Source organism: Nyctibius grandis, chromosome 5 (genome assembly GCF_013368605.1).
Source record: "Nyctibius grandis isolate bNycGra1 chromosome 5, bNycGra1.pri, whole genome shotgun sequence".
NCBI classification, from domain to species: domain Eukaryota; kingdom Metazoa; phylum Chordata; class Aves; order Nyctibiiformes; family Nyctibiidae; genus Nyctibius; species Nyctibius grandis.
In genome coordinates this window covers 3,720,885-3,746,017 of record NC_090662.1, presented here as the reverse complement: position 1 = coordinate 3,746,017, position 25,133 = coordinate 3,720,885, and the positions used below count along the sequence as shown (strand labels likewise).

At 46.0% G+C, this 25,133-nt stretch overlaps 1 protein-coding gene across 1 annotated transcript in view; it reads right to left on the bottom strand.

The window, feature by feature from the left end:
* PLXNA4 (plexin A4) overlaps positions 1-25,133 on the bottom strand; it is a 511,402-nt gene that overhangs the window by 83,358 nt on the left and 402,911 nt on the right. Inside the window, exons 10-12 of the mRNA XM_068400326.1 lie at positions 15,304-15,504; positions 6,753-6,849; positions 3,225-3,415 (exon numbers count right to left, since the gene is read on the bottom strand). Coding sequence (XP_068256427.1) covers positions 3,225-3,415; positions 6,753-6,849; positions 15,304-15,504 — 489 coding nt within the window. The remainder of the gene's footprint in view (positions 1-3,224; positions 3,416-6,752; positions 6,850-15,303; positions 15,505-25,133) is intronic.

The following is a 25,133-nucleotide window of genomic DNA, read 5'->3' as shown; positions in this document are numbered from 1 at the left end:
TTATCATTCTCCTTCCACCTCTAACGGCTGAGGGAGCTGGGGTTGTTTAGCCTGGAGAAGAGGAGGTTCAGAGGTGACCTTATTGCAGTCTACAACTACCTGAAGGGAGGTTGTAGTGAAGTGGGAGTTGGCCTCTTCTCCCAGGCAACCAGCGATAGGACAAGAGGACACAGCCTCAATCTTCGCCAGGGGAGGTTCAGGTTGGACATTAGGAAGAATTTCTTCTCAGAAAGGGTCATTAGCCATTGGAACGGGCTGCCCAGGGAGGTGGTGGAGTCACCATCTCTGGAGGTGTTTAAGAAAAGACTGGACATGGCACTTAGTGCCATGGTCTAGTTGACATGGTGGTGTCAGGGCAACGGTTGGACTCGATCCCAGAGGTCTCTTCCAACCTGGTTGATTCTGTGTGATTCTGTGATTCTATCTAAAGCATGAAATTTTAAAAAATTCTTGCTATGACTCAAAAAGCATCAACAGGAACCTTCCCGGAGTGAAGCCAGCACAGCACCTCTGAACACCTCCCCCGAGCCATTTTTAATTTGTAAAATCCAGCTCCAAAACTCACTGATTTCCTTAAAACAGGAGGGCCTGGGATTCTTCCAGGAGCATGTGGAAGATTTTTTAACCCCAACTCGTGGCACTCCCACAGATGTGTACCCACAGAAGAAGGTGTTACCGTGCTGTTTTCACAGTCTGTTTTCTGTCACAGGTGCAAAAATGTGGAATGAGACCTGTCAGTTTTGGGGAGGAAAATGCAGGCAGGGAAACAAAAGCTGCCAGGAAGCCTCAGCTTTCTCTTGAAGAGCCAGAGCTGCGACACTACGTGACAATTTACGCCCTCCGCTCATAGCAGCCTAATGCTTCAGCTTGTCACTTTTAGAGGAGGTTTTGTGGCTCAGTGAGTCTGTAAGTCCTTTAATTTCACTGAGTGGCAACATAAATGCAGGAGCTAGTAAGTAAGTACAGGTTATGGGAAGCTCTACGCTGGGTGTGTGAATGTGCCTGTGCAAGTGTGAGTACACGTGTTGTTTCTCCTCCTTCACCTGCACAGATACTGCCCTGGCTCCTCGCCAGAGTATTCATGCTCTTACCAACTGCTCCAGACCTACCATTAGCTGCAATATATATCCAGTCACTTGAGATTACTTCCACGCTAATGGCTCAGAAAAAGACTTTCCAAGAGCTACTTAGGATTGCACGAGGCAGTTGGAATATTTCATGAGTGAATATTGCAATGATCTGTTTGAGCTTTGGGAGCTGTTGGAGGAAATGCCAGCAGAATTAGAAGTACGTCCCTTCTGGAGCTGTAGGGTGGAGAGTGAGTGCTTTGCGCTTCATAAAGAGACCGTAGATGAAGGGTTGGGGTCAAAGCATGGCAGAGGAATGTGGATGGACCTTCATAACATCATACTAGTGCATGGTCAGGTCCTTGTATTTTGGACTTCTGCTTTACTTGGTCATCCATCAGCTTCCCAATACCCAATTCTATGAATCTGTGCAAAATTTCTGAATCTTTCCCAAGGTTTGAGAATCTGAAAAGATTCAAAATTATTTTCCCCCATATCCCAATATTTTTCAAGGCCTCAAAGGTGAACTTTAGATGTAGCTGCTCATTACGGCTGTCTCAGTTTGGTTTCACAGGTTCAGGTGGGCTCAAATTATGGGTCCCAGACAAATCCAAGTATGGTGGAGACCTCCACCTTGGAACCATCAGAATGAGCCTGGTAATCCAACAGTCCAACTGAGTAAGCACTTTGAGGACTGATTTATGACAGAAAGATGAATCAAAACACAGTAAGAAGGGTTCCTTTCAGCGGCATCTGAGAAAAATAGGTTCTACCCAGCCTTTGCTTTCACAAAACTTTCACCCATAGACATCGGTTTAGGGGTTGTCCGTAACACCCACACTTTTTGATTCTTAACAAAATGCAATTGAAAAAGCTTTTCTTGCTTTCTAGATAAATAACCCTAGAATGGTTAATATTTATATTATGGTTAATATTTATATTATGGTCAATATTTATATTAAACCATAACTGTGGAGGCTGAATTTTCCTCCTTTGCATTTTCTTCCTTACTTTTCTCATTTGCAAAATAAGGCCCTACCCCCTTGAAAGGGTACTCATGCTAACTGAGGCATGGTGACTGACAAATGCTTAAGGCAGGAAGCAGTTGGTAAGGACAGAACCCTCATTTTCAAGGCTCAGATCTGTCCAGCCCTGTGACACTGAAAATGGTGTCCATTATTATAGCAAATGTGTAAGACAGCAGACAAAAATCACTTTAGACTGGAGGCCTGATTTCCCTCCGTTGCCTTCTTTCCCCTCCTGTGCTGCCTCTCTCTGTGGTTTCTCTCTTCTCTTATCTTCCCTTTGTACCTTTGCCCCAGCTCTTCCTTTGGCCCAGTCAACATATTCAATACGAAACCTTCTCAAGAAAACATTTATGCTGCAAGTCCTTCACCCCAGCCTTGCCCGTATTCTCTCTTTATCACTTAATAGGACAGCTCCAAGCTTCATTTAGTCCAGGCTTGATCCTGTCTCCTCCTTGAGCCTTCAAAGGGGGAACGCTAACAACTGTAGAGGGCTTTGTTTGCTCTGTGGGGACTTCTTTCACCATGCAAAGTCAGCCGGGCAAACAGAAGAGCATTGCACTGCTGGAGTCAGTGGAGTCTTGTTGTTTTCTGGACATTGACTTTGTCCATGTCATGTTGCCGGGAAGTATGAACTACAACCTGCCCTCTTCCTTGACCTCCTGTCAGCAAAGCTCAAAACACTCTGGGATCACTCAACATCTCCTTCTCAACCAGGCTGGTTTCAAGACACAGCTGGGCTCATTTGATGCCCCAGAGCATCTTGTCTCACCTTCAGCTGTTCCTAAAGCCTTCATGTCACATCTGCCAGCCCTGTGTAGGCAGGTCAGATGCTCCAGGGTTCCTCAGTTTGCAACAGCAGACTGTGTTTGTGCAACTGATCCATGTCCACATTGACTATGGTGGAAACTCTGACACCCTGCTCACCCCTCTGTTGTAGGCACCTGAAGTTGTGTGCCTACCTTTGAAGGCCACCATGACCTTCCATCCCAAAGGCTGCCTGGGGCTTTGCCTGACCCAGCAGAGCTCAGCCCTGACCTTCCCATCACCAACCCAAAGACAAATCAGGAAAACAAACCAAGGAAAGGTTACAAGAGGGAATACCCCATCTTCTTGCAGATCTATGACTTACATCCGTGATCTTGGGGTTGGTGCATTTGCCCTTGGTGCTGGACAATTCCAGCCACTGGCTGTCCTGGGCTGGGCAGTGCTGCTTCAACGTGCACTGGTTCTGCCCCTCACACCAGCCACACTCGAAGTCCGGGTCGGCTTTCAGGCAGAGTCCACAGCTGTCCCGCATGGCCCCACACTTGTACAGGTGAACTGCAGGGACAGGAAAACAGAGGACCTGAGAGATGCAGACAGCACGGCAGAGTGGTGGGATGTCAGAGGGCAGAATGAGAAGTGAGAGAGGGGAAGGTGTTCTGCTTGGCCCAGAGTCAGGATGGGACCTCTCCAGGGGATAATTAATGGGGGGAAAAAAGTTTACATAATTCTTGAAATAAACTGTACTTCTCAGAGTTCATCCCTCATGAAAAACATTTTTGGAAGCTGAGAGCAAAGGGAAGGGTGCTCCCCTCAGCAGGGTGAGGGGCTGCAAGCAGGAGTTTAGGGGGAAAGGTGCTTGGGCAGTGACTTGGCCTCAGTCCCTTCCTTTGTCAGAGACTGTCTGAATGTCATACAGTGCCACCTATAACCAGTCTCAGCCTCAGCTCTTCATCCTAAAATGATTTTCTAGACCTGGTCTAACCACAGCTTAAACTTGGGGATTTGTCTGGTGTGAAACTACCCAGAACTGGGTGTTAGGGTGATGCCACTCAGGTTTTCTCCTTAAGAGAAATCCTAAGAGATAATAGTAAATCCACAATGGTTCACCATGAGGCTGAATCCAGGGATTCACCATCAGCCTTCTCCCCTTCTTCTGCTCCAGAAACTCAGTCTGCTTTACACTTTGAAGTACTAAGTTGATCCTCCTCTAATACAGACAGAAATGATTAATGCTTAGCTCCATCTTGGGCTGCTAAGTGATTAGAAGCAGTCAAAGCTTTTTTCAAATAAAGCCTAAAAGCGTTGCAGTCCTCCTACAAAATAAGATCATGTTATTTATCCTTATTTTATAGATGCGTAAACTGAGGCCTGGGTTGCACAGCGGGCTGATAGCAAAACTCTCCTCCCTGAAGATGAAGACGGCAGAATCAAGACTTTCAGACTTGATTTTTTCTGTATTTGTGGGCCTGTCGGTGGATTTCTTTATAAGACAGGGGATTTTCCCTTTGTGCTTCTGTTTGGCTGTGTCAGTAGGGGACTAAAGTCTTGTCTGTGGTTATCACTACACACAATCCTAAAGCTCAATGGCTTTGGATGCGTGTACTGAAAAGCTCTGGCTATCTCTTCATACCTCCACCCCAGAAGTCAGCAAGTATTGACCAATGCAAGGAAAAGCTCAGAAACTTTTTATTTTTCCAGGTTGGATGCAAGAAAAGTTTTCAAAACAGCTGTCAACCATGGTGAGCTACAAGCCTCCTGGGATACACCCCTTTCCTTAATTTTCTGTTAGATTTCCTCACGTTTGCTGAGTTGCTCTGCTTGCAATGTTATCAGTGAGTATCTCTGCAGGCACTTCAGTAGGCTTGGTTTAGCTTAGCCTTTCAGCCTACCAGCCCAGCTCATGTGATGCTGGCTATGAAAGTGGTGGCATCTTGGTTGCATGAAGGCAGTGTACCCCAGCCAACTGCACTTAGAAAGGCACTGGGTCTAATCCTGCCTCTCCCTCTCACTTTTTCAGAGAAGAAGGTCTGCTTGTTTGCAGCGCTGTCCAAAGCCCTGCCAGGGTTCTGTGTTTGCTTGTAGCCACTACATTTATGCTAGTAAATAAAGCTCTCTGTGTCCTTGAGAGCATGTGGTATGCCTCCATGTGGTATATCCATGGGCACATGCCTAAGCTCTCGTCCTGACCCAGAACATGATAGTATCATCCAAACTATTAATTTGGGATAGCCACCAGCCAGTGCCACTTCCCAAATTTTTCCTAGCCATTACTTATAACCTTTTGGGTTTGAATAAACCAAGAACTCATAAGGGACTGCGCTAAAGGCTAAGCACCACAGATGTTCCTTGAGTTCATCCCCTGGTCTGGTTTACGTTACCAGCATAGACATGTCTAAAGACACAATCATCATGATTATGAGACTGGTTTTCCTCCTACATCACCCAGGACAGCTCAGTACTGCCTAAAACAGCATTCACACTCTTGATGTGGACCATGTTGCATAAGGAACGCTCAGGCTATAATGGTGGCAGAAAACTAAACTGAACTGGGGCAAGTGCCCAAACCCAGACCTCCAACACACACTGTTAAAGGCTAACACAGTCCATGGCACTGTTTGGACCCAGGAAAATTAGCACTGTCCTGGCAATGCTTCTGCACAACTTGGAGAGCAGGAGAGAGGGCAGACAGTTTCAGCGTGGAGAGAGGTTGGCAGTGTAAACATGGGCTGTGCCACGCTGCTGGATGCCAGGGCTAGACAAGGGTTTCCAGTCTGTTGTGTTTGCTGGGTGGATTTAACCTTGAAGAGCCACACAGTTTTGGGGAGGACAGTGCAGGACATTTAGCATTCAGACTGGGTATCAAAACCCACTGGCTATTTGAGCCAGCAGAGGAAGACATCAAAGAGTTGGGTACAGGGAGAGAAGGATGAGAAGGGGTCATGCCATGGGGAGAAGAGTTGCCTTCTGTATTGCTCTCCAGCTTCAATGTGGTGTTGGTGGAAACCTCACCTCAGCATGAGGGTGGGTGTGAAATGGTGTGAGAGGAGCATGGGAGTACCTGATGGGGAGAGATGGAGTGGGAGAATGTGGAAAGTGTCCAAGAAAAAAGAAGGTAAAGCGAGGGAGGGAGAAAATTCTGAGAGGTGGTAGTGAGAAGGAGAGAGTCTGAAGATCTGAGCTGTAAATGCAGAGCAGCCAAGAGGAGAGGTTTCCTGGGGAAAAGGCCTCAGGGTGGCTGAGGATGATGGACAAGAAGGAAGAAGATATGAATGGACTGCCCGTCTCCAGCATTTTTGGAGGGCTCAAGGGTCATGGTTGGATATGCAATATCCCTCTGTGAGGGGCACATCAATCCTGCGCCATCGGTTGTAGTTAAACAGAGTCAGGCTCTGGCCAGGAGGTGGTTTTCGGTCTTTTGCCATTATCATTTTACTTTCTTCAACCTTTTCCCACTGGCAAGCTGCAGCCTTTCTCCTCCCCCTCTCCCTTCCCCTGTTCATTACTACATTGCCTCTGAGCAGGGAGCGCCCGATCTGACATGTTAACTTGAAGAGCATCACTGCAGGAGAAATAAAGAGAGGAAGAAAGCTGGAGAAGGAGGGGCATAAAAACAAGACACAAAAATGTGGGGAGAAGCAGGAGGCAAAGATGATGAAGGAAGAGGGAAAGCAACACAAGTGGGAGGGAGAGTCATGTTTCTCAGGTGCAAAGAGAGAAGAGTGTGTGGGGGGAAACACAAAGCACACAAAAAAACTGGTAATTTGCAGAGTGCAGAGAACAAGTATGCACCAGACAGCACGGGGAGATGGTGGCGGCTTTGTTAAGTGTAAGGAGTGATGTGGCCCGTTGCTAAGGTTACCGCTTCCAAGGACAAGTTGAAATAACTCTTTACCTTTGTTCTGTGCTGGGTTGTCAATGTTGAAATTCCCGTTCCACACGACCGTCAGCTCCACCGGCAGGCTGTTAATCTCCATCCCTTCGTATGAATACTAGAAGTGGGAGAGCAAAAAAAAAACAAAACCAAACCTAGACTTACGTGATGCCCAGAGGTGGGGAGGAGGTGGGATGGGATGAGGCAAGAGGTGGTGCCAGAAGTTGTGAACAAGAGAAATGGAGATGTCACCTACCTCCCTACCAGCCATGACCTGCCAGAAAGCCACGGGATGCTCTCAAAGTTGTGATTCTCAGTGGAGTAACCCATGCTCCTTTCAATAGCCTACTTAGCCATTAGGTGAATATTCTGTGATTTAAGCACGGTTGCATGTGATGGGACTTATCCTGGAAATCTACGTTCTAGATGTTGAGCACATATTTTGTTGAGAATGCTTTGCCAACTCCTGGGTGCACATTATGCATTGTGGGTCTACCATCCAAATATACCTCTGCTGTGTACTCCATAGATGCTGAACGTGTATGTAAGGTTATCTACACTAGTGATATTTTGAATAATGCTTGGAAGCTGAGTGAGGTGTCAGAAAGCAGGCAACAGGCATATCATGGAAATACCTTAAAAAAAGGGAAAATGGAGGGTCTGTGTAATTATAGACCTGTCATCTTAACTTGGCTTCCCAGAAAGAAAGTACATCAAATTATTAAACAATCAATTTATAAGCACCTGCAAGATGATAAGGTGATAAAAATCAGCCAGCATAGATTTGTCAAGAACAAATTGTGTCAACCCAATCTAATTTCCTTTTTTGACAGGCTTAATGGCTTTGTGGATAAAGGGGAGGCAGCAGATGTGATTTATCTTGATACCACTAGAGTATTTGCTACTGTCCTACAGGAGATTCCTATAAACAAGCTAGGAAAATATGATCTAAAAGAAGCCACCATAAGGTATATGCAAAAGCTGCCAAAAAAAAAGAAGTTAAATAATTAAATGTCAGGCTGGGAGGGTGTTTCAAATGGAGTATTGTCCTGGGTCTGACATTATCCACTATTTTCACTACTGACTTGGATGATAGACTACAGATTTCATGAATGACACTGCTCTGGGAAAGGGTGCAAGAACATCCAAAAGCAGGGTTAAGAATTCAAAACAAACTTGACAAGTTGTAGAACCGTGCCAAAATCAACAAAGTGAAATTCAATACAGGCAAGTACTGAGTGTTCTTCAGTAGGAGGAATCAATGCAAACAAATATGAAATTGGAGTGACTGTCCAGTGCTGCGGGAAACTGTTTGGGGACTACTGAGGATCGCAAACAGGTTGTGAATCAGCAATGCCATATTGCTGCCAAAAAAAACCAGCAAACCCCATTTGGGGATGCACTAGATAGAGTTTGTTACATACGTAAGCCCCAGGAGGCAATTATTTTTCCCTACTCAGAACAAGAAAGGCTTCAGCTGGAGTAGGGGATATCCAGTGTCCAGAAAATATGGATTAAGAAAGCCATAGAAATCTTCTGAGAGAGCTGGACAGACTTAAACATTTGTCAGGCACAGTCGAGGTACACAGATCTGGTCTTAGTGAAGGAAATGGAAGCTGATCTCTGGAGGCCCTCTCTACTCTGAGAGCAATCTGATGGTGCTTAGTGTATTTTTTCAGCTAGATTTTGGTTTATCGTAAGCCTGTTCACACACAGTTCACCCAGTTACCTGTCAGATCCCACTGCCCACCTCCATCAACAGCTTCCATTCAACACTTGACCAAAAGGCAAAAAGCCTCATAATGAGAGAGGAGATGGTTGCTTAAAGGACAGAATGGGAACAGGCAAGGAGGGGAGAGACATTTCATGTCTGCTACTATTACTGACCACAGTGCACATAAGGATTCACCCTCCTGAGACCAGGAATCTCCCACTTCACTGGGATCTATAGCAGGACAAACTCCCACTTTTAGAGAAAAAGGTGTTTTCCCCACTACAAGTTTAAATACAATTCAATAAGCTGTATTGCTTGATTGGGTAAGTCTTAGAAGCCACTAGAGTTCTCCACTTAAAGGCTCAGCGTGGTTTTCCACAGAGATGTCAAAGCTCTGAGCCTTTAGAGGTAGGTTTTTCTGTATCCACTAATTGCCCTATAATTGTGGAGTCAATCATATATGGTGGTTTCTGTCCACTATGGCCGAGTGAGCGCTAGTTGCACGGTAATTTCTCTTTGGATAAACTAAACGCAACTAGCCAGCAAGACCCTGTGATTACGATCTAGTTGTAGAGTATTCATGGGTATAAACTTTGTGGTTACCATGGAAGTAAAGAGAAGCTGCAGGTCAGCAGTCCTTTGCAATAGGGCTTTACCTGCCGGTCTCACTCAGTATTAGCATTTTTATGATGCTTCTTGGTGTCAGTGCAAGCAAGATGCAAGATGATGCAGAGCTGCTTACACTCACAACGCTGTTTTTTCATAGCTTTTTTGGAGCTAGGAACAACGATGGGGAGACAGGAGCGGGAGGAGAGTGCCTGAAAAGTAGAGAATAATTATCTTCTACTTCATTCAGGAGCTTTGCAAATGCGTGCTTTGCACAGCACTTTGCAAATGCTGATTGGGAATGGGAAAGAGCATATACACAGAACCACTGGTCACCCTTAAGTCAGAAGCTGAGTCTGTAGGTGCCTGAGAAAGCACTACTTTCTGCCTCAGCAGAGCCTCATGTGTGTGTGCTGGGATTTAGCTGTTAGCAGAGCCCAGACAGGGCTGCCAAGGGACAGGCAGCTGGAGTCCCCCAGAGCCTTTCATCCCAGTGAGGATCCGAGCGCCAGCAGCAGGAGCCCAGCTGGGATTTTAGATCTTATCTGTCTGCGGCACCGGGGGCAAACACATATTAGACTTGTTAACTCAGCAGACTTGATCTAGAACTGGAAACCGATGCAAGGGAATAAACAACAGGATCCCCATGGAAGAGCTCCAAGGATGAAGCCAGCTGGGGGCTGGAACGAGGTTGCTCTCCATGCCCAGCCCCCTCAGACAGCTCGTGGGCTACACAGCAGTGAAACAGAGCAATTTGCAAAGTAACAGCGAGTAAATGCTCCATCCTCTTCAGACCACAGGAGCTGCTAACTCATTGTGACCCCTGTTCAAAGCCCACTGAACTCAATAGAAGTCTTTGAAAAGGATTCGCTCAGCTGTAACAATAGGATGGAAATATGTTTCAGAGAAGAAAAAAGGATCGATCCCCAGGACTAACAGCAGAGCTTCCAGGATACTCCTGCTAAGAGCATTCATACCATTAGGGCTTGTATGTATAAGTTGCCTTGCACAACTTTCTCCAGCACAGGCAAAACTGCTGAAAAGATGTAAATCCGATCCTTAAGTCTGCAAAATCTGGATTCCCACCATGCAAATCAAATCAAAGCAGAAAATTACAGGCAATTTAGAGGCCTAAACTGAGAAAGAGAGGCTGCCCTTCCAGAAAGGCAGACTGGCTCTCGTCAGAAAACGCCAAAAAGCTGCTAGAAGGAGCTGTTGTGATTCACAGGAACAGCACAGCGTGTTTTGAACATCCAGGTAACAGTTTTTTGCCTCTTAAACTCTTCACTAGTATCAGATACTCCTGCAGCACAGGTTGAGCCCATCACATCGCTTGGCCATTTTGCCATGTTGGTAGCGGTTTAACATATTCTACACAAGGTACTATAAACACATTGACTGTTTGTCTACTGGAAGTTCATTATCCTCGGGCCAAGAGGATGGCTGCAAAATCAGCCATAGCTGTGATCTTGCAGCTAACAGTTCTGCAACAGCTATGCAAACATTAGCTTCCTTCGTGGAAAAATACTTTGCGCTTCAGAAATCTGCAAATTCCTGGCCCCTCTGGGCACCCCATCACTACAGACACCCTGCATTAGAGGAACTCAGCTTCACAGACACCTGAACTAGGCAATTTGTGCAAATCCATAGCCATGCTTGACCTCTTGCTGCATCCTGCTGGGGTGGTGTATCACCAGGTAAAGCCCTTTGGTAGTTTGTCTTGGGCATGCGTAAGATGATAAACCAGAAGTGGTTACAAGATGTTTCCCCCTTGTACCTCAAGCATGTCCGATAGCAGGGAAACATCTGCACACAAAAAAACCCCATTTTAGCAGTATTTTAGTGTTAGTCTGTTTTCCTTGATGCCACAAAAACCAACTCTCGTGATTAGAGCTCAGGCCTGAGGATTGATTCCTGTATCTGGCTCTGCCATCAACTCCTTGAATGATCTTGTGCAAATCGTTTAATCCCTCTTTGCATCAATTTTCCAGCCATAAACTGTAGGCAGAAAACTTCTTGTCCACAGTCATCGCATCTCCTTGGACTCTTTGCTTCCCAGAGCTGGGACTGAATTTTTATGTCTGGGTATCACCCAGAACAATAGAGCCTACATCATGACTGGGGCTTCTCTGTGATATTTGAATATAGATAAATAATAATAATGCATCAAAATAATCGAGGCTTGTATGTACATCTCACAACCCTATGATCAGATTCCTTTGGCCACCCACAAGGGTGTTTTCCCACTATTTCTGTGAATAGCTCCTCACTTTTTCCCAGCTGTTTTTTTTATCACTCCCTCCACTGTGTGAGCCAAACCACAGAGTCAAATACCACTGAGATCTTTTGCTCAAGTGCTATGATGTGACAAATATACCATATTTGCTTTTCCTACCCCTAAGTTACACAGCACTTTCAGCTGTACCATCTCGGGTCTCACAACACATGGACCTGGGAAGGACTTGAGGCAAATTATCAGCAGGGATTTCACTGCTAGATATCAGCGTGTGCTGCCAGTGTGCGCCAGGGCCAGGCAGTGGGCAGGCTCACACGGAGCAAGAATGTGGGCTTAGCCATTGAAAAAAGGAATGGCAATGATCATGGCATGGGCAAGTGGGTCATCTCTCACCCACCTCCCTGTTTCTCATGCTGAAGGCTGCTAATACTGGGCTGACTGCAAGTGCTGAGGATCCCACTGGGGAGGTTGCTCTCTGCCCTAATAGATCTAGCAATTTCAGCCATTTCTGCTGATGTTTGTACTTACTTATTTATATGCCTCCTTAGCTCTCCTCCTTTTCATTTCCTCCCATCACTCTGTGTCCAGACTGTCGGCAGAGCTATCATAAGTGCAATAAGGAACGGCAGGCAGGATCTCTCTGACTGATAATTGTGTGCCTTGGGTGGTGCGATAGAGGACAAAGCCCAGAGCTGAGAGTCTCAAACCACTTGACAAGAACAATAATTGTCCCGAAGCGTGCTGCCTGCAGTGACTTATTGCTGTTATCAAATGAAATATCTCCAGGAAAGACAGGGGAAGAGACAGAACTGGCTATTGACTGGACTAAGCACCTAGGCACTATCAAAGCTGGATGTGACATTGCTAACAGACCATCAGATAGGCTGGTCCCACCTAGATGTCTTATAACATCTTTTAACTGAAGTTGGAACCACTTAGCAAAGTGCCTGCTTGAGATGGTTCTGATCTCAGCTAACCTGGTCCAAAACCTGGGGGACCAGGCAGTGGAGAGCAAGAGTTAAGGCTTTTTGCTGATTCTATCCTGTGAGAAAGCAGGAAAACTCCTGCATTTTGCAGAAGTTATTCTGCAAGAGCTGAATTTGAGCTCATCGGTGCCTAGTGTTTGATGGGAGGGAGTAGATCTTGAGGCTTATGAAGGAAAACAGACCAAGAATGATTGCTTAGTCTAGCATGCATCATCAACAGAAAGATCTGCTGGCAGTATAGCATCCCTTCAGGGATGCACCATCACGACACATCCTCCCACCCTCCTTTGGACCTTCTCCAAGCCTGCAATGCAGGTGCGACATTCAGTGTCTCATTCAGCAACTCTGCTGAGTAAAAAGCTCTGTCAAAGGGGGCTGATTCAATTTGCAAACAAGCTCATACGGCTCTTTCTAAAGCCAGGTGACCCTTGGAGCAGAGGCTCATTGTATCACAGTGGCTCCAGACTGAATGCTAATTCTGGCAGGAAAGGAAATAATCATGATGGAGACATATCTGCAGCACTCCTTCCCTATTGTCTGCGTCCTCTGCCACCTGCTCAAACAGAGCCGGGGCTTCTCTGTTCCCTTTTTGTATCTGTGTGAATGTTTCTTTCTTTTGTCTGTCTCTCCCTTCCACGTCTCTTTCTCTCAGTGTCTGGCAAATTCAGAGCAACAATGAAATAACATTTCTCAGAAAAAAAAAAAACCTCAAATCAGAGTCAAAGTGCCTTCAAAAGAAAAGGGAAGAAAAGGGAAAGAGGAAAGAGAGGGAAAGAGAGGGAAAGAGAGGGAAAGAGAGGGAAAGAGAGGGAAAGAGAGGGAAAGAGAGGGAAAGAGAGGGAAAGAGAGAGGGAAAGAGAGAGGGAAAGAGAGAGGGAAAGAGAGGGGGAAAGAGAGGGAAAGAGACGGAAAGAGAGAGGGAAAGAGAGAGGGAAAGAGAGAAGGAAAGAGAGAAGGAAAGAGAGAAGGAAAGAGAGAAGGAAAGAGGGAAAGAGAGAAGGAAAGAGAGAAGGAAAGAGAGAAGGAAAGAGAGAAGGAGAGAGAGAAGGAGAGAGAGAAGGAGAGAGAGAGAAGGAGAGAGAGAGGAGAGATAGAAGGAGAGAGAGAGAAGGAAAGAGAGAGAAGGAAAGAGAGAGAAGGAAGGGGGGAGAAGGGAGGAGAAGGGGGGAGAAGGGGGGAGAAAAGGGGGAAAAGGGGGGAGAAGGGGGGAGAAGGGGGGAGAAGGGGGAAGAAGGGGGGAGAAGGGGGGAGAGAAGGAGGGAGAGAAGGAGGGAGAAGGAGGGAGAGAAGGGGAGAAAGGAGGCAGAAAACAGTATAGAAAGGAGTTGAGTTAATTCCAAAATAAGCCTCTCTCCCTGGAGAAGAGAGGTATCTACCCGAGCCACCACCAAACATGGGACAGGCGTCCTGCAGACACCACACAGCAGCAAGATCGTAGAATGCCTTGGCATTAGCCTGAGTCTCAGCCCTGGCACCCTGAGCAGCTCAGGAGTAACCTTGAGTGTTCTGACATCAAAACAAGCATTAAAATCAACATGATGCTGTCACAGCACTCAGGCATCCCATGACCAAATGCATCTGGGCATTCTTCAGTGCCAGCTTCTCTGGTCCTGGGCACTAGAAACTTCTTGGAGCACGCAGGTAGTATGGGAATAGTAACCATTACCTCTCAAAACCAGGCTCATTTATTGGATGCCCCAAACTCAGATGCTGAGAGAGACTCTCCAGGACTGCTGAGGCAGTCAGTCCCCCACTCAGTGCTTAAAATCGTCGTGAGATACCTCATGCTGATGCCTGTGTGTGCCAGAAAATTTGTGACTCTAAAGGGTGGCTGCTGTCTTCCCTGCTAAGACTTTTTGGACAGATATATCCAGACTCTGTCCAGGTCCATGTAATACCCTTTAGCTGCAGACTTTTGCTATTATAAAAGAAAATAATAATAAAAAAAAAAAAGTGCAATGCCCTCTTATGTGAAACCTCAAACCTGGATGCTCACAGGCCACTAACCCATAATGAAAATCAGGGGGAGGGAGAGGGACAAAGGAATAAATATGAGAGTGTCATTGGGAAGCTGCTTGTTTGCAACAGATCATAAAATGTGTGAAGTGCCTGTAATCTTCAGCACGCTGCTTAATGCAGCAGAATATGTTGTGATGGATTTTAACAAGCGCTGCCCGGCATGGAGTGGCAGAGCTGCAGTGAAGTGGCTAAAGCCTGTAATTAGCTCTTTGACTAATAAATCATCTCGTAGTAACAGCAATGAGAATGACTCAAATGCATGTCTGGGAGACATGAATCTCATGGAGAAACCTGAGGAGCAGCAGTGCTAGGAGACCACCATTGCACACACGCATGGCTCCTGGCAGATGCCAGAGTTTGACCCCAAGGCTGGCATTGCTGCGGTGACACCACCGTGACTCACACAGGCTGCCTGGGAGGGGGGTTACTGGTCCTGCACTGCAGATGGGGAAGCGGAGGTGGGCAGAGGCGAAGGCAGCAACCAAAAGTCATGTTGTGAGTCAATGACTGGAGGAAGGCTGGACTCAAGCCTCCAGCATCTCACCCTTCTTTGGACCCATTACATGCTGGCATCCGTCAGACTGTTTCCATGAGGTTTTATATGTCCTGTTACCAAATCCCCACATAATAACCTTAACTCTCAGTGTTGACATGACCACCTGTCCCTTTGGAAACCCTTTTGAAGGCACATAAGGATGTGGCACTGTGAGGATATGGGCTGGTGAAGCTGATAATAATGCCTATGGGTCATGGCTAAGGTGTTCCAGCATGGCCAAATGCTGGGATCCAAGGGCAGATGCACCTACTGTGTGGTGACACCAGCCAGCCTAAAGAGCAAAAAGGGCAGTTTTTCAAGCTACCAACCAGCCTTTCCTTGACTGTGGCTGGAATCAGGTAGGTAATAAGTAAAAAGGGTTGCAACACAACCCAGATCCCATTGGGACAGTGCTGTAGGCTCTTCTGGTCCTCCCTGGCCTCCACACCTCTCTCGAGCATGCAGGGCTTGCTCACCGAAGTGTTTTGGCACTGCACGCTGGAGCTGTTGAACCTCAAGGCGGGCACCCGCTGCTCATTGCCCTGGATGTTCAAGATGCACTCGTAGCCTCGCTGGCCCGACTGCGGCTGGGGCAGGTTCTTGGCCTTCAGCGTGATTGGCTTGATCACTTCCACCGGCACCAGGATCTTCTCTGCCTGCAGCAACTGGGGACAGTCCTGGGGAGAAAGGAGACAACACACCAGGTCAGCACATGGGTTTCCCAGCCCCAGGTGAAGTCCTCTGATGCTTCTCAACCTTCTCACTTCACGCTTCACTTCAACCGATTACAAAGCTTGTGCATCTCCCTGGGCCTCAGCCTATTACAAGGGTATTCAAAGAGCATCACTGGTAAGGCTCAGATAAACGAGTGAGGAAGGATTTATTTTACAGACCATCCTTTCCTATCTCCTCTGTTCACACTACAGACTTTCAACCGTCAGGACCCAAGGAAGTTACCTCTGGTGCTTTTTAATACCTGCTCCATTAATCAGGTAGTGGGAAAGCAATTGTGTTCCGTCCTGGGACTTATCGTGGTCTCACATGAGAAGTGAATAAAGCAAAAATCTGAGCATCATTCCTTGCCTCCCCAACAGCCGACGCACCATTGCACAAAAGGCAAAGCTCCAGCTAGCTCCAGCAAGACACCTTGTAAACTACAGAGCCTGGGCTGTTAAAAAGAGAGTTTGGTTTGGCTTAGAAGGGGACAGAATATTTATTACGGATGAATCCAGCTCCCAAGAAGCAACTGTTGCACAATACGTGGAGACCCCTTGGAAAGGCTTGCCAGCATTTCACAAAAGGAGCAATGTTGAGTGGATGTTGCTAATCCAGTGCCTCTTGGTGGGTCCCTCGCACAGGTAGAGGTCTGGGCACCCAAAGCTGCGATGCAGAAGGCTGTATTCAAAGTCTCATTAATTTGCATAGCTTTAGTTAGAGCAGCAGTGCACTGCTGCTCCGTAGTACAATCAGACAACTGCAAGCTGTCAAATTCATGTGCTGTAGGAAGCTATCAACTCTTTAGGAAATTACTGCAGCGTTCGCCAGGCTAATCCAAGGCAGTTTTATATAAAATGGGATCCCTTAAACAACCACTACACCAGGCTACAAAACATAAGCATACCATATGCACAGACCATGCTGTCTTGAACACTTGTGAGTGCCTGGCTGTCCCTTCCCTTAAGTCTTTTCAACTCCTAGATGCCAAGAGAAAGCCTGTACTTTTTCTTCTCTGCACTGTATTTGGCACAGTGCCTGCTCCCTGTAGAGCACCACAGTATCGTGACGGTGCACCCACCCTGTCCAGTCCAGGGAGCAACACCATTTCAGCCTGTCCTGCCCAGCATTAAAGCCAGGTCCACTTGGTGCAAGCAGAGACAGGGAACTTACATAAAGAGGTGTAAGCTTAATCGGTAGGTGGGGGCAAGGGACAGCAGGAGGAAAATGATTGATCCAGGGCTGGAAAGTAGGGAAAGGGACTGAAAGGCTCAAAAGTGGAATTTATAGCTTGTGAGAGCCTGGGAGCTTGTTAGAGCAGATGGTGGAAGCATCTTACTGAAGCAAATAGCTTAGGAAGATAAAGAAATGGATTAGACGTGTAACATCTGCAGTTACACCAACCAGGAACAGAATTATAAGAGCCGTCGATCATCACACTATGGGTGTGACCCATGGCCAGGAAGAACATCCAGTATCTACCCTGCACATCACTGCAGTGAAGTCCAGAAGCCTTCCTCAGTCCCCAAAGAGGGTCTGTCTGTCCCAGCAGGCATGCCAGACTGAAGAGCCCATTGGGGCAACCTGATTTCTCATCTGCACTTATAGGGTGATGCTAATGGTGTAAGCACTTGACAGCTGCTGATGGACTTTGGTTGGCCTTGCCCAGGCTAACACCGGAATCAGGAGAGACAAGCACAAGTCGCTGGAGCTGGATGGAGGTGAACCATCTTGGGTCTGCTGGCAGTTTGTCTGTGCTAATCTGGCACAAGGTGTAGCTTAGCATGTGCTACCAAGAACTGAGGCTTAATAGGCCATCATGTAAACCTGGCTGGATGGTGTAAGGACTGAAGGTGGCAAGCCCTTGTGGTACTGCATTGCAGTGATGAGCTTTACCACTGTGATTCTCTGCAGTCTTGGGGATTTTGGTGCTGAGAAGCACTTCAACCAACAGCCATGTGTGAGGAGGCTCCAGGAAGCTGAGTATGTGAGTGGTGGAAGTTGCCTTATGTCCCATCATGCACTAGACATGGTCAGTGTGGAAAGAGGTTATGTCTGACCCCCAGGAATGCTTGAGGAACTGCATCCTCTTCCAACACTCAGCTCTTGCTGTTCTCCTGTCCCATCATGAAATGTCCCCAGGGAACTACTAATGCTGAAATGCAATTGGTAAAGTGTCACAGAAGTGTTTGTCTTGACAAAAGGGCAAGGCTTCACAGTCTAGAAAGTCTTTTCAACCTTGAGTCCAGTGGTCCTACCCTATCAAGGCACACCAGCATCAAAGCTAGCTGCAGGGTTAAGCAGCTACTCAGCATGAGAAAGTGAGGCATAATTTAACCCTGTGTGACTTAGACCTATAAAACCCAGAGGGCAGAGGAAGGAGGTGGTCTAGGCTACATTAAAAAATGAGTGAGAGTTTCCAGTTCTGATCACGCCAGCAGATATCATGTGTAAATATTTGGGACTGCATGGGACTTCAACACCCCCTGAATCTTCCCCTTCACTTACCCAACATGTTCTGAGGCCTCTGAATCAGCTCCCTCTCTCTCTCCTGGCATAAGAAAAGACCTTAGCAACATCCATTTCTTTTCCTCCCCAGCTATAGGAGTTGAGAGAGAGATGTGTTGGCTGCATGAATCAGTGGGACAAGAGGATGGGAAAGCCATATCTGCCGCTGAGCAGCCATTTCCCAAGAGTGGGCATTTTGCTTGATGTCTGTCAAACACAAAAGCTTCTAAAGGGACCTGGAGGATGGGGGCTGGAGATAGTTCACTGTGTTACCTGCAGGCCAATCCCAGCTCTGCAGGCTGGTCTTTCTTGTCTAGATTTATCCCATCCCCCCTCACCACTGGTGCTGTAACCTTTCCGATAACACTTGTTTCAAGTTCATTAACAAGCGGTGATTGCGGCAGCCCCAAAACAGGATTCGTTTGCATATAAAAAGCTTTGCAGTGCTGTGAGGAAGTTCATTATAGATAATTGAAGAGGCAAGCGCCATAAAGAGGAAATCCTCCCAATGTGGCTTTATCTGATTGACCTAATGTTCTTTCTAATTGAAACGGGGCGGGGGAAAGGCAATTTCATTGGGTGATGTACTGCATAAAACCTCAGAGCTTGGACTAGGCTCTGGGTTCTACTTCAAACATAGTACTTGTTTTGCAGCCTGTCAAGACCTACCCAGTCAGCTTTGGGTGCCTGCTCAGGTTTATACTTTTGAGGGTAAAACATCAACTTGCTCAGAGAAGACCCTGCAGCAGGACCCAAGCAGAAGGATCCTTAAAAAAGAGTTCTCTTGGGCATTTTCCAGTAGAGGTAGTTTCTCTTTACCCTTCTTCTGCAATGGACGTGCCTAGGTTGGAAGAGCACGGTTTTCACACGATGTAGGGGAAATAAAAACATCCACTGCCAACAACCATACCAAGGAAGGACATAATCCCATCCCTTTTGTCTTTGGTACATAATAAATTAAGCCTTTCCCCTGACTCTAAGGGGAGCTGGTTCAGATTCCAGAGGAGCTAAAATCCAGTTTAATCTGTACTAGGGCAACACATTGGAAAGTAGGCTCTTGTTGATTCATTTTGTGTGTGTAGCTTCATTCTATTCCTTAAATGCTTTCAAATGAGTCAGTCTCTTTAATATCCTCCACCTTTGCCAATTACTCGTATCAGCAGCGATGCACACCTCAAATCACCAAATTTTGCCAGTTATCAAGTCAGAGAGCTTTTGCAGTGAAAACACCACATGAAATGGGCTGTACTCATTGGGTCAATGCTAGTTTAATCTTCCTTATTTATAACTCCTCGTAGAATGCCTGCAAATATGTTTTTCTGTAGCTTGCAGAAATAATGAAGTCTCAGAAATATGAGAATCCTTTCTCTCCTTTTCTCTCACGTATGTGTTATGGCCCTCACGGCAGCAATACCTGAGTGAATCCCCAGTGAGAGCCATCATGAGAATTCTGCTAAAGAGGGAGATGAAATCTCTCTGAGGTTATGTGGTCTTAGCCCTGAACTAATTAGTTTGGTTCCTTTATGGTGCTTCATACATATATAGTTACAATTCCATGGGGATTTCACCATGCTGTTTTCCAGTCAAAGCTGGAGACTGACCAGAGACTCTGAGTTATCATCCCTTCTAGAGATGAAGTTTGTAGGGATCTTTCACAGTCTTGTGATATTTCATGGGGTTTCTCCTAACCTTATTTTGAGGCCCAAGCCTCAAAGTGTTTTCAGTTTTCCAAAGGAAAATGAGTCTCAATCTATTTTGAATGGTAGACATCCTACATGGTAACAGGTAGAACATCCCTGACAGTTTAATACGACCCATCCACCTATCAACAATCTCCGCCTTAGACTGGTGTCCCAGTTCACTTGGCTTCGCCTGTGCATCTCTTGTCATCCAGAGCATTCAGTTGAAGGAATCTTTCCTACATTTCCTTCATACTTCTCCCTCACAATCTCTGGTAGCATTGACTGGATCTCCACTTTCTACAGTAGGAAACTAGAGCTCACCTGTTGCTGACTGCATTGTAGGCTCGTTTGGCAAGATAAACTCAACTCTTTGCAATGGATTCTCACCCTTCCTTTCCCAGAAGAGTAGGAGTCATCTCCATTCAGGACCAGACATAGCCATCATCACTGATTCCTCCACTAATCTCAAAGCATCCAGCTCCCCTTTTCTTCTGCCATCAAAATACATTTCTTCATCCTCAACTTCAGGGTTTTTTTTAAGACTTTCTTTTCAATATCTCTCATTCAGCAACCATCTTTGTGCCTTATCCAAGCCACCTTCTCCGGAAGGAACATGATCACAAGGTGAACCTAAGTGGGGACTACAACTTACTCACTCAGGCCCTTAGAGACCCCACAAGAAATTATACTCAGATTGTCATTTACGCACATATTATGTAAATACAACACATCCTTTGTTCGTCTGCTCTGCTGAGCTGCAGTGTATCATTTCCCCTGTGTCCCCTATGGCTTTCTCACCCTCCCACTCTGTGCTGTAATCAAGTCAAGAGGGTAAGATTTGAGAGCCAAGGACTGAGTCTTTGTAAAGATATCTAGACCACAGCATCTGGATGCTCTGTTAGTTAGATTAGATTAAAAAAAAACATTTTAAAATAAATGAAACAGGGAAAGAGAAAGAAAAGGAAGGAAGGAGAAAAAAAAAGAGAGGGACAACAGGCAAACAAAGGGCCCCCACTTTTTTTTGTCATTGACTTCAGAGGAATCAGATTTCACTTGGATAAAAAGCAGGAAAACAGCAAGTTGGCAGATGAGAGGCAGCAGGGATTGACTGGAATATGTTGCCTGAACTTCTCTCTCACACCTCAGCACAGTCACCCTAGGTCAGGGCTGTGACACCACCTGAGCAAAATCAGATGCTTGTTTAGCAGCTACCCTGGCCTGCTGCAAAGAGAGGGCTTCACGCTCCAGGGCTGACAAGCTGGTTCCTTTGATGAATCACTTTTACTCTCACACAACTTCCCAACCCCAGGATAATCTGAAGAAGGAAGCAGCAAGGAGCTTGGCATTCACAGTGCAGGAGGGGAAGGGGTGAGTTACAGTCCACATTGTGTTTACATTATTACACCACTAATTCTTAGCATCATAAAATTATATTTAAAATTTACACAAATAGTACCGGGGAACTTTATTAGGTTATAAAGTGGAATCAGGTCAATGCTTTGTAGGCAGGTTTCCAAGCTCCATAAATTTCTGGATATACTTCCCCCAAATTTACACCGGCACCAGCAGCAATCAAACCAGCTACAAAAAAGCTCACCCGGTCAAAGAATTTTTTAATGCACCATATATTTTATCTGCACTTCCTAAGTTTACAATGTTGTTAGTTTGATTGATGGCATGCTTATTTATTGGCACAGCAGAAGTAATAATACATGAAAAAAATGCTCAGAACTTTAAAGGCAGATGATGAGGAGAAAGCAACAGGATTTATGGGAAGTGTAAACATCTGCAGAGACAACAAAGGAATAATTGAGTCCTTGCATCACTGTCACTTCTGGTGGCTCCTTTCTAGTTAAGAGTCTTCCATGCACTCAGCAGCAAATACCAGCTCTCTTTTGTCAGATGCTGCAAGTGATTGTGGTGCCTGGGAAAAGGTGGTTGGCCCAGAGGCTGGTGCTCAGTCTGTGGAAGAGATTTGGCCCTGTTTAAGCTCTGTGAACTCTGGTAGCTACATACCTCAATGGTGGCTTGCAGAAATTAGTGTACAGATACCACTGCAGGAGGAAGGGAGACCAACAGCTCAATAGCAGATCATTAGCTCAGCTGCCATAGCCTCTTGGGACCCCAGCTTCACTGTTGTGACGGCTAGAGATGAGTGATGCCGATCACCAGAGAGTGGATACTTGAAAAGCAGAAGCTAAATGAAGATAACTAACCTCCTCTCACATGGCTCACTGCTGAATCCCATTGATTGGGAGCAAAGTGACCCTCCCAAGGCCATGCCAGCAGTGCTGGGAAATGACCCAGGTCCGCTCGGAGCTGGATCCCAACCTAAGACTATTCTGCTTCTGAAGTCAGTCCACACATCTCTGCTGATCAACATTAATTATTTTATCCTCCTTTAATTCTTTACTAATAGAGCCTTTCTCATCTGGTCCATTATTACACAAGGATCAAGGTCAGGCTGCCATAATTATCCAAGCACCACATTTATCTTTTTTTAAATAGAGATACAATGTTAGCTTTCTTTCAACCCTTTGCTGCTTTGAGACATGCTCAGAAGGAAAAGTAATGATCTGGAGAGCAGGAGCCTTCTGGTCACTGGATGAAGGGAGTGGACTACTGACAAAAATAGTAGATGATTGTGTCATTAGGCACATCTGCTCAAAGGAGAGCAGCTACTGGAGATGTGCAAGAAGTCTCGGTTCTGGTGTTTCCTGAGTAACTCCCCAGTTTTGAAATTATAAGAAATATGAATGTGTGCATTGAGGAAGGTGGTGTATGTGCAAGAGTCAAAATAACCATGTATTTACTTGGACAAAGTCCGTCATTTGTTAACCTGGTTAAGTGAGACAACCCTTCAGCATAACACACATAAAACTGGCAAAGCCATGGAAAGCATGGGGCAGAGCACAGACAGCTTGTAAAGCAGTAATGAATTTCTTCTCTAATTATTAGTATATAGATCTGCATCCTTCTGCCTAGCCAGCCTTCTGTCCTTCTGTAAGGACTTCCATATGAAGTTCACAAGACCTTTCATGTATATCAAAGCACTGTACATCTATGCATGGCACCCCAAAAGCCCAATGAGGCTGAAATTTTTCAGCACTGCAGTAATACCCCTTTACTGCTCATACATGTAGGTCCCAATGACATTGACATGTCACTCCTCAGCAAAGGACATTTCCTATACATCTGTGCCAACAAATGGGTTTTGCATGCATAAGGGACATTCTCCACCCAAGGCTAACTCAGAAGCTACATGGAGTCTCAGGACAATACTCTCATGGGTATTTCTAGTGTCTAACAGGGGTTGAACCCAAGCTGTAGCACTTCCTTCCTAAGAGAGGACCAAAAGTGTATTTCTCCTCTTCAGCTGCCTGTTTTAACAAAGTTAGTAGGCACTAGGTATCTTTGAGAGCTCCAGGCTTTGGCCCAATGAGGCCAAGAATGGCCGATGAGTTCAGAAGTCAATAGAGGAGACAGTAACAGATGGACCGGAGGTGCACACACAGGCTACTTTGATGCAATCCCACTTCCTTCAGAAACCAGGACAGAAGCCCAGAATGTCATAATACTTTGGCTTCCACAGTGGGAAGGTCGGGACCATGATATCATGGCTCCTGTTGCCCTCCCCCTCACAGAGATCCATGACAGCCTGAGATAACATCCAAGCCAAAGTAAATGGACTCATACTCAAAGACAAGGCAGGGAAGTAGGGTCTGGGCTCAGCCTCCTGGAGATGCCCCAAGCAGGACAGGAGACACAGACTCCCCTCTTATCTGCAGCTTCAACATCCTGAGAATGTTTCTCCTTGGCCAGGTCCCAAAAGCTCACATGTCCCAAATCAGTGAATGTAGCTGATGCTACAGTGGAGAAAAGTAAAATCTTCCCTCTTCAGAGCCATGTTATCACCCTGGACTAAGTCTGAATGGGGAATTGCCTTTCCTCCCTCAGACTGCAGGGTGCCATACAGATCCTAGCAGTCTTAACAGATGTACAAATAGCCAGAAAATCCAGTAGCCACTTGAGGCATTACTAATGGCATTGCACTGAGCCAGGCTATCAAAACAACATAAGCTCTTCCCGATGTTGTTTCAAGGGTGCTGTGTTGGTGGGGACAGATGAACATTACCCTGTTGCATTCTGAGATCACTCTGTCCTGCGGGATAAATAATCTTGCATTACAAAGATGAGCAGCCCAACTGTTACGAGTAACATTTAGCAGGGACGCAGTATTGAGTGTCAGATGCTTCTTACATCTCCATTCAAATTAATCTCCCTGAGTTGCTCCTAGAAATTACATAAACAGGTCCTTGATTAGTCACTCATATGTTGGCTGGAGATGCTAAGCTCTAAGAAAACAAGATGTGTATTAAGGTAGGATGGACTGCTCACAGGGAGGCCTTTTTTCCATCAGTTCTCAGTTCCCATTGCGATTTAGTTGAAGGTCTCAACACAAAGAGACATGATGGAGCTGCCCTGCACCAGAACAGATTTCCTGCAGATCCACCATTATAATAATCAGAAATCCTGCTAAAAGTTACTGCGGAAATTGAACAAGTCACAAGCCTTTTCCCCTGCCAGCTGGATGGCTGCAGAGCAGAAAGGCTTAGAGATGACAAAAGGTACCCAGAAATAACAGAAGCAGCCACTTCACACACAGGCTTTCCATCTTTTTCTTTACCTCAGTGCAAACCATTGACTTGCAAACAACAGCAAATTATCTAATTTGTTTGTACATACTCAAAGACTTCTTATGAACAGCCCCCTCTGCAAGATCACAGCTCCAGGTAGTAAGTACTGTACAAGAAACTATTAACATAAAGTGTTTACCCAAATCAGAAGAGGGTGTGAGAGAAACAGAGGTGCAGAAAGGTGCACGTGTCCAAAGCAAATCAGAGCCAGGAATAAAACTCTCATCTGCTGAAATAAAACCCCTGGCCTCATACACTGATACTGCCTCTGAGCAGTATTTTCATGCTTTAACAGGACTCCATAAACAAGAGGAAAGCTTTCTGCCTGGCCTGCAATTTCTGTGTTTAATTTCCTCTTATTATTATCTGAAGCATCCCCTCTGAAGAGGATGTACCCACTACACTATACATGTCCATTTCTTGGAAAGGGCTGTAACGGTGGATGAGGGATGAGATGCCACAGCCTGAAATGCCAAACCACCAGAGCCACAGCTGGGTCCAAACCATCAGCTACAGCCTCCTCCCAGATTACCCCTGCCTCCCCCTGGACAGGATGCTGACAAGATTGAACTCCATCACACGTGCTTGGAAACGCTTCTAAGAGCTAAATAGATGACAAACACCAAAGCCCCATGCTGCTTAAAAGCAGGTGCCATGAAACACATGCATCACTACGCCAGATCGCATCTGCATGGGGTGGCTGCT